Source organism: Micrasema longulum, unplaced genomic scaffold (assembly GCF_059751315.1).
Source record: "Micrasema longulum isolate JH-2025_06_02 unplaced genomic scaffold, ASM5975131v1 h1tg000916l, whole genome shotgun sequence".
NCBI classification, from domain to species: Eukaryota; Metazoa; Arthropoda; class Insecta; order Trichoptera; family Brachycentridae; genus Micrasema; species Micrasema longulum.
The window spans coordinates 64292-79592 of record NW_028278107.1 but is presented as its reverse complement, the minus strand read 5'-3'; the positions used below and the strand labels follow the sequence as shown (position 1 = coordinate 79592).

The 15301-nt window shown below is 28.6% G+C and overlaps 1 protein-coding gene across 1 annotated transcript; it reads left to right on the top strand.

The window, feature by feature from the left end:
• The first annotated feature begins 12275 nt into the window (after positions 1–12275).
• Positions 12276–14850, top strand: LOC148278193 (circadian clock-controlled protein daywake-like). The gene is made up of 3 exons (XM_088231778.1): positions 12276–12404; positions 12855–13007; positions 14581–14850. Exons 1-3 carry the CDS (start codon positions 12344–12346, stop codon positions 14730–14732), a joined length of 366 nt encoding a protein of 121 aa, XP_088087904.1. The 5' UTR covers positions 12276–12343; the 3' UTR covers positions 14733–14850.
• The last annotated feature ends 451 nt before the right edge of the window (positions 14851–15301 follow it).

Here is a 15301-nt window from a genome sequence, read left to right as displayed (position 1 = left end):
TGCAGTGACCTCAGGAGCTTGCGTAGCACTGACCCCCACCTCTAAGAATAAGAATAGTGAACTCAAATGTTTCAATTTTGGAGCCATTCTCAATAAATAAGTCTCAAATCTCGAGATATTTTGACAAGAGTCTCTTTATATATTTTTTGTCTTTTTTTAATATGAACGCATTTCATTTAAGTTTGTGATGTATGTATTATTTTTAATAAATTAATTGAATTTAAATAAAATACTTGAAGATGGACTTGTCGAATGTCGGAATAATCACAATTATTACGCGTACCAAAAAATTTATTTTGTCCAAATTAATGGACAAAAAGTGGTTGGAACACACCCAATTGTTATTTTCAGGAGACAATTGTTCCGTCCTGTCTTATGGATCCATTTATTTCGTCTTATTTCATCTATCGGGAATCCAAAAAAAATACATTAATTAACTATATTATATGTGTATATACTCTAAGATTATAAGGTTATATATATATTTTTTAAAAAGGTCACATAGATAGTTTAGTCATGTAAAACGAACGGAAGATGAAAAATTGTAAAACAGATATTTTTAGCAAGAATGAAAGGTAACGTAGGACGAAGACGACCAAGAAAGACGTAACATGATCAGACACACCGAAATTTCAAGTCTGGTCATGTCAAAAACAGACTCAACTGAAGGGCATGTACAACTAGATGTATGAATGCGAATGAAGCGGCGAATGATTGTCAGGACAGATGCGAGTGGCAATCTATCATCTTTGCATACCCCTACTGAGCAATGGCGGGATGGTAGTAGTAGTAAAGATAACTCTTTTGAATTCTCATTGTAATTGAGGCCCAGAGATTCAAAAGCAAAAGCAATGTTAAAAGTCATAACGTTTAAATGTCAAAACATGTTGAAAAAATCACAAAATTTTAGTAAAGTACGTTGTTTTTATATAATTTGTAACTATGCACCATTTAATAATCGTCGTGCGAGCATTAGAAGGTGTATGAATGTATAGGAAACGAGGTGTGTATGCAAAGACATAGTGATACGGCACGGCGCCTTTATTCAACTAAAATTTGTACCTCAACATCGTTAAACAAAACTTTGTATTTGTAAAAGGTACAGGAAGTTTCTAAAATCTGATAAATAAAAAAATCTAGGTAAGTCACACCCCACTTTACCACAACCGCGTTCATTCTGTGGAATAACCAATTGATTATTATTCTTCTCTGCTTATTTGTGCCCGTATAGTTATAATTTATTTTGCACAGTTCAGTTAAACCCTTTGCTCCCTGATGGTACAAATTTTCCCAGATGTAAAATCACTCGTATATATGAGGATGCATTTAAAAATAATATATTTATCAACATACATTGTACACTTACAACATTTTAATTTTACTAAAACTAAAATCCCACCGAGCCACTTGCTGTGGTTTGATGGTGTAGATTTATATAAATTCTTACTTATATACTATTACCTAAACTTATAAAGAAAGTGAATTTGCAGATATAATTAACAGCCGTAAAGATCAGTAATAGAAACAATTCTTTTTTTATTTTTTATTAGTAAATTTCAGAAAAGGTATATTTTTTTTTTTTAATTCTATACAGATCTACTTTTATACATCTAGTAAATGTTATCACTGTAATAAAAATATTTGTAAAAATATTCACTACAAGAAAGGAAACATATTTTAAAAAGGAAAAATTTACACAAAAACTAGTTTAATTTATACACAAAGCCACTCTCTCATTTTGCTCTTGTAATATAATATTTTAAATTCAAGTTCATTTTGGCAATAAATTAAAAATGCTAAGTACTAAATAATTAAGAGTTCTAGTACCATACTTATTACATATTTTTGGTACTATTGAAGAGGGTATTTAAGAGAATTTAAGAAATTATTACTATTAAAATTTTCTAAAATGATGCAAAGCCACAGTAATCCTTTAACTGGCAAATGGCAGTGTTTTTAAGTATTTTGTAATGGTGATTTTATGACTCCTTTATCTGTAAATCTATGCTGGTGCAATTATTTTAGCCATAGACTACTGTAAACACATTTTACGTAATTTATCACTGTCGGTACATATTTGATCGTTCTTGAGTAGTTTCGACCATTTTGAATAATTAGTTTTAAGAAATGACTCCTGGAGATCAGTTTTTCGTAGAGCCATCACCCGTTTGGCTGTGTAAAATTACAACTCCTTTACAAACCTTTACATATATATTTTTTATTTTTTTCTAGTTGTATATAATAATAATTCGAAATGAAACATCCTATTAAAATTATGTTCAGAGAACAAAGGGTTAACCGGAATTATTGCAAATTTCAATTGATAAAACAGTTAGAAAAATAAAGTACTTGTAGTGCAATATTTATGAGGATCATCTACTTATTTATTTCCGGAAATAAATCCCAACGGCATCAGTTGTTTTAATGTAAGAACATCACGTCTCTTCAATATTTATTTTAACTGGAGTTGAGCCGAATTCTCTAGCATGCAACTGTTGCTTGCTGATATCAAACTATTACTGAACTATCGTCCTATTTATGCAATGCGTACAGTCATAGTGTCGGATTAATTTATACGTGTATTTTTACCTACTTAGTTATCAATAATACAATGAAACTCAACTAAATATTTAGCGTAACTAGTTAACCACTCTTGAAGATGGCTCGTAATTATTTTATAAAATAGCTTGAGTGATACTTTGTATTAAGATGAATAATTGAGGAATTTTATCAAGAAACATCTTCAAAAACATGCAACATATCCTAATATTTTTTAAAGTATTATTTGTTATTAATTCTTCGTGATCATAGAACAACGACTGATATGCAAAAAATGCAACATTGACTTTCTTTCATATTTAATCTTAAAAAAGGTTGTATAAAGTCTTAATATTCCACGTTTATAAAATAAATAAATAATTATAACTAACCCAAGTATCAAATAATATTATTTTGTACTTATCCAGTTGTGACTTAAAGTGTCAAAAAATAAATTCAAATACCCTTATGTCAAGTTGATGAAAACTACGCACGTCGTTGTTCTATGATGACGTTGAATTTTGCTAGAAGTTTATGCCTTTTTGGAATTTTTTGCCAATATTGTTTTCAATTTTATGCACTTTGAAATATAATACATATGGAGGTACTTCCATGTGCATTATATTTTGTGCGTTTATAATAGACATTGTTATAAAATAAGAATGTTTTTTTTTTAATGCAGGATAGTCTAAAATAGTATACAATGGACTTCCCTGATTACTTTTTTAAAAAAAACACTGATTTCTTATTTTAAATCAACATAAAGAAGCACATGATTACTTCACTCACCAGACGTGACATGACATGACTTGACTTTATGTAACCCAAAGGAGATTTTATTGATCACAAATATTTTTTTTATAAAACTGAATTAAACCTAGTTAACAAAGTTTGTGTAGGTTCAAACCCCGGTCAATAATAAAATAAATATTTAGTTTTAAATTTATTTCAACAGAGAGAGAAAACATTTTTGAAAAGGGAATATGGAAGTTTAGGAATTTACAGGGCTTATGACATGTCATTAGCTAGTTGTTACACTGTGTGTAAAATAACCACTTAAACCAGCCAATGGCAGGTCATAAGCCCTGTAAATGCCTAGACTTCCATATTCTTGAGAAGAAGAATATTTTTAAGAAGGAAACTGAAACTGAAAAGGAATTGAAACTTTGACACATACATATATTTTGTTATACATCAATAATATTTTATATTATTATAACCGACACTAAACATGCACTAACTTCATAATTGGCAAAAAATTAAAATACTGAAATAAAATGAACATATTACAACAGAGATGAAGAACATTTTAAAGAAGGTAATATAGAAGTCTAGGGATCTACAGGGCTTATGACCTGTCATTGGCTGGTTAAAGTAACCACTTTACACACTATGTAACATTCACCGTTCTGCCCATATCCAAACATCTATATTCCTTCAATTCTTTCATCTGTTTATAAATGTTGGATTTCTGTATATTTATGTTGGACCTTAATAATATAATCCATTTTGCATTTTTGAAAAATCTTTTTCTTGTAATTAACTTATCATATATGTACACTGTAATTGGCAGTCGTGATGTATTGTACATTGAAAAAATACACTAATTTGCTCATTTATGAAGGAACTTGTGATTGGGCCGGAGTGCACCGGAAACGCACTTAAGAGGATGCGTGGTCTGACTTTTGTTCGTACAAACGTATTCCCATATTTCCTCTCTGGATTAAGGCACCTGAGCAATGATTTACATACTCTAGAGATCCACCATTGGCATGTTCCTATCGTTTAATTTATTTATTTATTTTACTTTTATATTTTACTAGCGGATCCCACAAATGTTGGGCTGCCCAAACCTACCTAAGTACCTACTTATCAATGAAAAGTATTTTTCCAAGGTAATAGCAGGTGAGCCAATGTTCGGGCAGGCCAACATCTGTCGGGTTGAATTCATGATTGAATTCCAAAACTAAAATTATTTATATTCAAATATTGAATTTAAGTAGGTACCTATGTAGGTACTTTTTTATGGTTGAATTCCAAAACATAAAATAATTCATTTTCAAATATAGAATTCTTTTTGCAAATGTCAAACTCGTCTCTTCTCACCATCAGGGGTGCATTTTATTCATGAATGCGATTTTCAAAAAAGTTTTTAATGTCAGGTAATATTATTTTATTATTACCATAAATCCGGTAAAAGAAATAAATGGGAAGAAATAATAAGGAATGTAAGGAAAGAATCTGATTAAAATCCATAAAAAGGAATTGTTGTTTGCAAACATTCAAAAACAAACTTTTTTTAAACACAAAAAAACAGTATCCTTCCGTTTTTTTATTTATGCATTCTCGTCGAATGCAACCCTGGTACGTCGATAAAAAAAATTGTGCTTCTAACTTTTTTTTACAAATTCGATTGAAAAGTTTAAAATCTTTTTAATATCTTAGCTAATGCATATGCAACCGCTCTATCTGCATATCCTCTTAAAAAAAAATTTTAGTGTTGCGAACTTACGAATCAGAGGTCTGAGGTTCGCACCCGCTTTACTTCAACTTGGTTCCAATTATTGAATTGTTTGTTATTATACATTATCAACGACTCGTTGAAAATGCTCTCTAAAGTTGAAATATTTGAGTGAATCATAAAAACTAAAATATTTATTTTTCTTAAAATAATAAATAAATTTACGTAGTCTTTCAATTAAATGCCAAATTATATACGGTTAAGAACAAACATTTAAAAAGCCTTAAAGCTTGTTGCTACAATAATATAAACTAAGAATAATAAATTAATTACCATTATTCATATCTGTCTTATTTAGTAATTTAATTAGTCTATTATGAAAATTAAATCTTTTAACACGCTATGTCACTTGACGTTTTGAAATGTCACATTTTCTCATGAATTAACTTTAATGTATGCAATTATCCTAATGATTAATATGCAGGTGATTTAACATAGCTACCCATAAGGGTAATAAGGGCATAAGCAAACTATATAAAAGTGATATTAACTTGGGATTTTTATTTATACGTGGTTTGTCTTATCTTTTATACGGAGCTCCTACATTAGACGCGAAATGAGAAATTTATTCCAGAAATGTGTGCTAATGCTAGGAGGCTGTATTTGTTCAGTAAATTGTGAATATTACCTCCGTAAGTAATCGTTTTTAATTATTATTATTTTTTAAAGAAAAATAATTCGCTAGACGCACCGCGTACACTTTTCGCTGTGCAAAAAAAATGTGTCGCGCTTAAAGTTGAAAAGTTCATTCAGGTAATTTCAAGAAAGTGAGTTTAGTTGAGTGAGTGAGACACAAACCGATGTGCGATCGTTCTGTGGTTTGCTGTGTTTAGCTTAGTCGTTGAATGCTTTTGAAACCTTTACCCTTTTTCTCTTACATCACATCACATTACGTACTTTAATATTGTTATTTTCAATTAATGTCTTTCCTGAAACTTTTATTACTGCTAATATTGCTTTAAATAAATTGTATTAACTGCCTTTGATTTAAAATCTTCTCTTAATGTTGCTTTTTCAATTTTTTTAAATTACTTGATATACTTGTTATTTTTCTTTTTTCTCAGCTACGCTTAACATGTTTTTATACTTTTAAACTCTTAGAATTGCTCCTAAAAAGTATATTTTGCCTTTTTTGCTGTAATGTGTCATTATTTTTTAATATGTTTTTTAAATTACCTTAATTTTTTTTTTTCTTTTTAATTTTTTTTTCATTGTTTCTTTTTTGAATCCCTTAAAATATGTATATATATAAGTGTTTTTCGTTTTTGAAAATGTTTTTTTTTTGCATTATGCATATTCTTTTAATATTTTTTTTTTTATTTCTTACCTTTTGATTACTTTTATACTATTTCAACTAATGTAAATACGTTAGTATTAGATATACAAACTTTAAAAAAATAATTTGATTTCAATTTTTAAACTACTTTTACTTATATTTTTTTTCCTTCTTTTTTGCACTAAAAATATTTTATTAATAACCTTAGATCATAGAATTTAGATTAGACATAATGATGATAATATGGAAACTTCACTGGCCCACTAGAGTTAAGTTTAACTGTATATACCATAAAACTTTGTAGTTGTACTGTATGTTTCCTCAATAAAAGAAAATGAAAAACTAAAAAAATACCTTTATTATCGTGCCCCAAATTACATTTAATTAATGCACAATCGAACACTTAAGTAGGTACGTAATTGTTTCAACTTCTTATTGTTATTTTATTGACACTGCATTTAAAAATCACAAAAAATTACTATTTTCTTTCAAAATTGCGCCATTAAAAAAATGGGTTAAAAAAAATTGCTGATTTAAAAAAAACATACTTTAAGGCACGCCTTATAAATTTTCAGACTAATTTAGGTACTCACATTAAGTATTTAAGTAAGTTTAAAATTTTTAAAGATGAGTAAATAAACGGGAAAGTTATTAACCGTTCTGGTCCTTAGAGTACCTAGAGTTTAATGTCGAAAATGTATCAAAAAAACAAAAACATTTTTCCAACGAATTCTTTCAATGATAATTCACATTTCACTTTGCCCCCGTGCTAACAGAAATAAAAACAATTCATCACTGTACTGTTTAATGTTTTTTGATGGACAGTTTTCACGTGCGCTTTCTGCTATTTGATTGGCTTTTTTCTATCCATATCCACAAAAAAACAGATTTCGTGCTTTACATCATACATGCATTCTCTTTCCTAGCTCCCCGCTGTACTTTCCCGCTAACGAGTGATGTGAAATCAGATCACTGCTGTTTAACGTGTCACGTTGAACGTATCGCGATGTCATACAACATCCTCTCGCAACAGTATTTTATGAAAAATGTATGAATTTCACTGAAAACTGGTAGTATTATGAAATAGTTTTATTAACTACCATGAAAATTACGATGTCATTTTTTAAAAGTCGTATTTGGATTTCGATTGATTTATTTATGACATATACCATTTTTAACTTTTTTTATTTGTATGAAATATTTCCAATCAGCAAAAGTATCGGTATGAGGGGATATAATATATTATGACACAATAGTTTTAATAAAAAGTCGATAAAATAATATCACATATCACTCGTCACACGGGCTCTAAGAATTCTAGTCCCCCTTCAGGAACTCTCAGATTTTCTTTGCCCCCAAGCTCGGAAACGTTAAAAAAAAAAGAAAACAGTATTGTTGTTTTAAAAAAGGAATAGGTACTAAGCATTGATTGATTTTGTGTTTATTTTGTAAAACTCCAAATTTAAACTTATAATATAGGGTGGGCCTTAAATGTACACCTAGTTTCAATTACCAATAATTTAATAATTGTAGAACTTTCAAATGTTTATTTACTTATTTGACTGACTTATGCAGTCTTTTCTAACGATGATAAATACAATTTCTTATAATAAATACAGGCACTAATAAAATTAAATATAACTAAATAAAATTTAAACTAGGACAAAAAAAAAAAAATTACTACCTCAAGACAAGATCCGGTCTATCTTGGTGAATTTTAGAACAATAAAGACCATTTAAACTATAAACTTAAAAATACATGGAAACTAATTTAGTTTTATACTGAAAATATTAAAGTACAGTATGTTCATATGCCACTGATTTTCTCAAACTGAAAGGTTTGGGTAAGTATCAAGAAATTGTCTTTGGGCAATATGCCCGCCCTTATACATATATGAAAACTGTGTATGTTTATATAGTGTTCAAAAAAATAAAATAAATATTTTTAAAAAATATTATGAGATTACTTTTAAAAAATTGAGAGCGGGTGATAGGAAGGAATGGAGATGTTTGGAAAAAGCTCTTATCCAGAAGTAGAGAGAATAAGGCTGAAGAAGAAGAAGAAGACTTAAAAAATGTTACACTATACCAATAAAATGAAATAAAAGATAACCGAATAAAAATTGAAAATTATAAACCATTACGAATACTCCATTTATATATTATACAAATGAAGACCTGTAATAAAATTGGGCCTAAGCACCAGAAAAGTGAAAAAAAGTTACAAGGGTTTAAAGATATACTCAGTTTTTTTGGTATGCAGCATATATTTTTTAATTCTTTAAAATGTGTACAAATGTGTAAGAAATAAGTTTAGTGAAAATTATATAGTTAAATATTATTTTAAAAGGGTATAAAATAACAAAGTAATTGAGAAGGCCTTAAGACCAACTGCTATTTCATTAGTCAGGCCTAAGTGCCTAGCGTAAAAACATAAAATAGGGCCTATCACCAACATCCATTAAAATGTCCGATTTTTAATTCAAGGATGCGTAAAACTAATAAGTTTGAACAAAAAAATACATAATTTATAATGTAGGTATGTAAATTAAAAATAATAATTATTAATCAATGGAAAAAGATATATATCATAACTCTCTACTGGAAAAGATTTTTGTAGAAATTTTTGTTTTCTTCAGAAGGCATATACTCGATCATGTTGAGTACATCTTTTTTTTTTCGTCCGTGATCCGGCTTTGGTAATCTAATTGGCGTAGTTTATAGGTTTTTATATCGCCAATTAATTTATTAATTTTTAAATTTAATTAATTTATTACTTGTCTTAGCTCGTGAATAGTGGCTTTCTTGTCGTGGAAACAATTTAACATGCCCGATGACTTGGTTTTCGTATTCAAGATCGAATTTTCGATATTTTTTCTCATTACCCCTTTTTCGGTGAGGATAGTCTCTCCGCATTTTTTTCTCTATTAGTAGGACTCGAATACCTTAATACTTACTCCAAATATATCAATTAAAGTGGCACGACAGACATTGACAACTTGACCATTGTCATTAGGGACAGTGTAATAAACAGTACACTGCCTTTTGCTTTCTGATGGGTTTTTGTATTTCCCATTTCTCCGTCTTTTAATGTTTGAAATATGGAATAATCCCATTAAATATGCACTTTGCTTCAACCAGTCACCTGCTTCGTAAAATTATTTATGCAACTGCAGTTTTTGATCATAAAGAAGACTTTTACAGTCATTCTGGCACTTGCAAGTGAACTGAAAAAAAAAGTCAACTTTACGGAGGACTGTCAAAAATAACCCTAAATGCCACTTTCTAAGGTTAACATGCAAGCAATACTACAAATTATTTACCTGGGTGAATATGTATTTCACTTTTGACATTTCGAAAAGCCGTATTTTTATTGCTTTCTTGCCAAAAAATAAATATTCACCCACCTATCTGATAATTTCGCAGGAGTAATTCGGAAAATGCCCAAAGTTTCTTGTAAATTAAGCTATAAAGCTATTTAATCTTCTAAATTATATATGAAATACATACTAAATTATACATGAATTTTAGTTAAAACGTTTGAATAAAATTTGTAAAATTTGGTATAACGGGGTCAATTTAGCACTTATTACAGCTATAAATATAGAAAAATCCTTTTAAAATTTCAGAATAAATAAGGCAAAGTATCATGCAAATGAACATAAAATACTCCGCTATTCTTAAAACTTTAGTAATTCACTCAAAGATTGTATTTTAAGCCGATATTTTTCCATACTAAAATAATTGAAATATCAGACGCCGTGCAATTCGAAAACGAAATTCGCCGACAATTATTTGGAATTCCCCATACAAACATAAAATTTTTGACAGCCGGTTCTTCATTTAAAAAATGGCAGAAAATATCACTCACTATTTGGTGATCGTGTTCACTCGATTTCTCCTCCCAGGCTACGTGCTTTGACTCCTGTGCACCTCAGACATCGTTTGCACATCCCTAGATTCTGAACGCTAGTTAAAACTTATCAAAAATTTGTCAAAACAGATTTTTAAAAACAAATCGGCTTACCGAAGTATTCGGAAGACTTATTGCTGGTACAATCACATTTTTAGTAGAACAATATTGTCTCCCTTGGGCTTTTAACTTTTTATTTTCACTTAACTTATTAAAACCACTTCTTTTCCGCTTTGTTGTAAAAGGCGTATCCGGATCACAAGTCTCGCGTCCAGCTATTTTGTATGAAATGCTTAGCGCTGCGATTAATCACGTAGGCCCTTATATGCGTTAATGGGTATTGTACTAAGGCTCCATCCCATATACATGACTTCAGATTGATATAAAATATTTTTTTCTGGTACATAAATTCTTATTTGTGTTATTGGCGTAGGCATATAGAACATTTCCTCATACTCAACGTCATTTTTTATTTTTTGGTATTTAAGCCCTATTTTATTACAGGTCTTCAAATATATTATGTATTTATTTAAAACAGTCCCGTCTAAATATTCCTTGCTATTTATTATTTATTACTTTTTTCTGAAAAAATATTTATTTGAAAAATAATGGATTAGTTTTTATTCAAATAAGCATAAAGAAATTTACCTTGTTTACTGTTTTTATTTTATAATACAACTTTAATCATTAATTTCAGCTCCTTATTTTAAAGTTTGTCACCGCTCTGATCCTAAATTAAATGAATGTGTCCTTAATGCTGGGAGGAAAGTTTTACCCCTTATTTCAAAAGGAATCCCAGAAATAGGAATGGGACCATTGGATCCACTTTTCTTGGGCAAAATCGACATAGGCAAGGAAACTGGCCTGGGAATAACTCTTAAAGACACCATAGTAAATGGTATGGGAAATCTTAAACTTCACGCTTTTAAGTAAGTAATTCCTTGATTAAACGCTATCGTTATTATTTTTTATACTTTATCAACAATATTTAATAAATGGTGTGTTTTGAAAAATCAGAAATAACGATAAAAAAATATTCAATATTTATTAGGGAGTTTAACGATTCTTTAACGATATAATTATCAATGGATTGCACAAGATTAAAACACATAAACATTGCGTCTTTCTATTTTAATCAAAAAGGAACTCCTATGAATGAGTCTTTTCACTAAAAAATAATAAAGTTATTCTTCATTACCATACTAATAAACATTGAAACAAATATGTAAATATAAATGAATATATAACAAGTTTTTCTTAATAAATTTTGATTTGAAAAAACGGCTCATAATTGAAATCACGTTGCTTTGACGTCACTCGTCGTGCCCGCCGAGTACTCTTATCACATCAAAGTAGATATTTGTGGTAACGTTTTCCCCATAGAACGCAAAAAGTTTAATTTTCAGGTAATTCAAAATAAGCATATTTAAAAAAAAATGTTATACCGTAACCATCGTAATTTTTTAATTTAAATTGAAAAATAATAATTTTATAATGTGGAAATATTATACAAAAACAGTGATAGGTATACAATGTGCTGATTTAAAAGATGTTCGTTTTGTCATTGAATACGGATCTTCATTTAGTGGTTATTAAAAATGCTAAAAACAAAGTGTAAACGCCCGTAGGGCGTACAAATAAATTAATTAATTAAACAACGTTAAAAATAAATTATTATTGTTTAATTTGTTATTACATTTATTATAATTATCAGTCTATTCAAACAAATGCTGTACAATTATAAATCGTATTTATGTACTAAGTTAATCAATTTATATATTTTTTATTGTCCTATCTCTCTCTTGAACATTTTACACCAGTCCTCTAAATCTGTAGTTTTTGTCTATAAGCGACCCCTTATATTAAATAATATCACCCTCAGGACTTTAATTCTCGCATTCTACCCATATGCCTATGATTTTAACGACGACGATTTTCGTCTGACGAATTAAAAAAAAACTTTTTAATAAATGGTGTATTTCTTTTTTTGTCAAGCATTTATTTAAATTAACTATGTTTTTTTAGAGTGAATACACGAAAACAGCATATAACAACAATTTTTACCATATTAATAACTGTTAAAGGAAAATATAATATGAACGGTAATATACTGATGATCCCACTGAAAGGCAATGGTAACTTTACTATTAAAATGGGTAAGTTTTTGGAATGGAAAATAAAAATAAACGTAATACAGACGTTTTTTTATTCTCGTAATATTTGAATTCAAAATTTGTAAATTTTTATGTTGAACAATTTGAAATTACGCTTATTTTATGAAAATCCACGAAAATAAATTTTATATGCCTACCGATTTCGGGACGCTACTTTTCCTTTGTCAATTTGAAAAACACAAAAAACTCTTATCAAATTATTAAAGTATTAAATTCTACGTTAATTTATCTTCATTTTCTTAATTTTGATTGAAAAAAACGTCATTTGTATTTATATTTTTGTAAAGCTTCAATATTATTTACAGCATGAATGAGTTTAATTAATAAGGTTTTTATTTACATTAATGCAATATTTATTTTTTAAAATAATTTTATTTTTATTGAATTGATATTAATTCCTAAGTTTATTCATTATCTATTGTATGCTTCCAGATGATACAAACTGCACATTAGATTATAACTTCATATTAAGGAAAAAAGATGATGGGATTTTGTACCCCCATATCCCGAATGAAACTTTAAAATGCAATTTTGGGAAAGCTAAATTCAATATGGAAAATTTGTTTGGAGGAAATAAAATTCTCGGTAAGGTTGCTAAATAAAAAACAAAACATAAATGACGTTCGTAAAAATATACATTATATACACACGAAAAATACTAATTACTAGGCGAATTTCAAAACAATTAACGATAATTGAACGTAGTATGTATCTTTCGAACTATTGATTTTCATAAATATATCTTTTGTACATATATCTATACGTGTGAATTTAATCATTTGTGGGGAATTATCAATTATTTGTGAACGTACAGAAACATTGAATACGTATTTTTACTGTGCTTTGAAGAGTATTTATTTTTATTCTTATTATGAATCACTTATTGGATCATTTTTGTAATATACCACAACGCAAGGGATTTTTTAATTTTTTATTTACAGTTAGAAAAATTTCACACAGAAGTAAACAAACAGTTTATAAAAAATAATGTATGCATAAAAATAAAAAAAACATATCTGTACAAAATAATAATAATAATTATCCTAAGAAAGAGTAAATTTTTAACAAAGCGACAATTAAAATAAAAAATGCTCAGGTTTTTAACTATTACATGTTTCAAAGAAAAGTTTTAAATTAATTACATTTAATTATAACAAAATATATTTTTAATTTTTGTAAAAGCCATGAAAATACTAAAAAATGTAAATGAAAATACACAAAAGAAGAGCATGTTTACAAAAACGATTCATTTTTGTTTAAAACAAATCAATACTTAAATATGGAAGAAAAATAATGTTTTATATTTCGCACCCCCAGGAGTACACCGTTGCAAGTCTAAATTTAGCTATTTTAAGTTATGAATGCAGTCTGACGAAATTTTTTTCCCTCGGATAACTGACGTATATGTACTACTTTTTTGAGTGCGATTTACTACAAACATCAGTTTTATTTTTAATCAATTGAGTAAAATATTGAGAAGATGCAACAAAATTTTAAAAACATTGAACACATTATACACTATTTATAAAAAATATATTAACAACTATCAATATTAAAAGTATTCAAGTAATATTTTTTAAATTGCTACCTACACTTTTAGATTTACTATTCGATTTTTCGTTTATGAGTTCATCTGGTGGTTATTTATTTTCAAGAGATTTTTCTGCCGAACTTCGTCGAGCAAAATTTAGATACATAAAGATTTTTTTAATGTCATGTATTGTGGTTGTAAATATCATGATGAAATGTGTATTTAAAATTTATGTGGGCAAAAAACTTTATGTTATTCAAAATGGTGTTGTTGATGTCATGCAGTGCCATCACCTTGAAAGGAAGTATTTTTGTCTGTTGGTATATATCCTCGACATGGGAATCCCATTTCAGTCAAAGAATGCTCTCAGAGCTCTGTTCTAAGGGACGTGTATTTTTGAAATCGAAATCCCATTTACCTGATAGATAGGATAAATGGAAACGTATTATCGCTTAAAACATGGCAAACAAAACGATTTACGGTAGAAAAAAGTTATGAGTTTAATTCATTATTTAAAAATGTTTTTACTCTCCTGCAAATTTTCCGATTTAAACACATCAATGTATTTTTGAAGGTGCGATTTATTTAATCGTATTATAGTAAACCTTTTTTTGTATTTTTTTCTAGGTGATACAGTCAATCAACTTTTGACTGATAGTTGGGATGTGATAGGGAAAGATTTCATTCCACCCGTGATTAAGGAAATCGAAAATGCAGTTACTAAGGAAATCAATGTTCTCTATAATAATACCCCGTTCGACGTCATACTTCCTGAATAACGAAAAAGACCAATAAACTGACGTATGATCCAAACTTACGCTTTACATCTGTTATAATTTTGTTTGCAATTGTAAGGTAGAAACTGTGATAATTAATAAATACAATATTTTTTCAAACCATGACGTCTTTTTTGCCCAAACTCATAATATTTTAACTAACTATTTTTTTTTACAAAACATGTCTTAATTTTTTATTCCATTTATTTTCTCGGTCCTCTTTCTATGTCTTTCCCAATATTCCTCCTTCTTTTATTTAAGAAAAAATAAAATTATGAGTATTTATCATTTCGACCTCGTAGTTTGATGGTCAGTGCATTTGCCTACCATGCAAGAGGTCTCGGGTTCGATTCCCGACACAATTGATGTAAAATATTTATTTAAAAGGGTGTTTTTACACTAGAATATTGGTACCTGAAACGTAAGACTGATCATCTTACCTTCCATTTGTTTTCATCAAAGTACGCTGCGATTGGTGTACTAATACAATGCCCTATGCACCATTAGGTGAGGAAAGGAAATAATGATGATGATAACTCTTTACAAAACATGCCTTAAATTATTTTTCATTT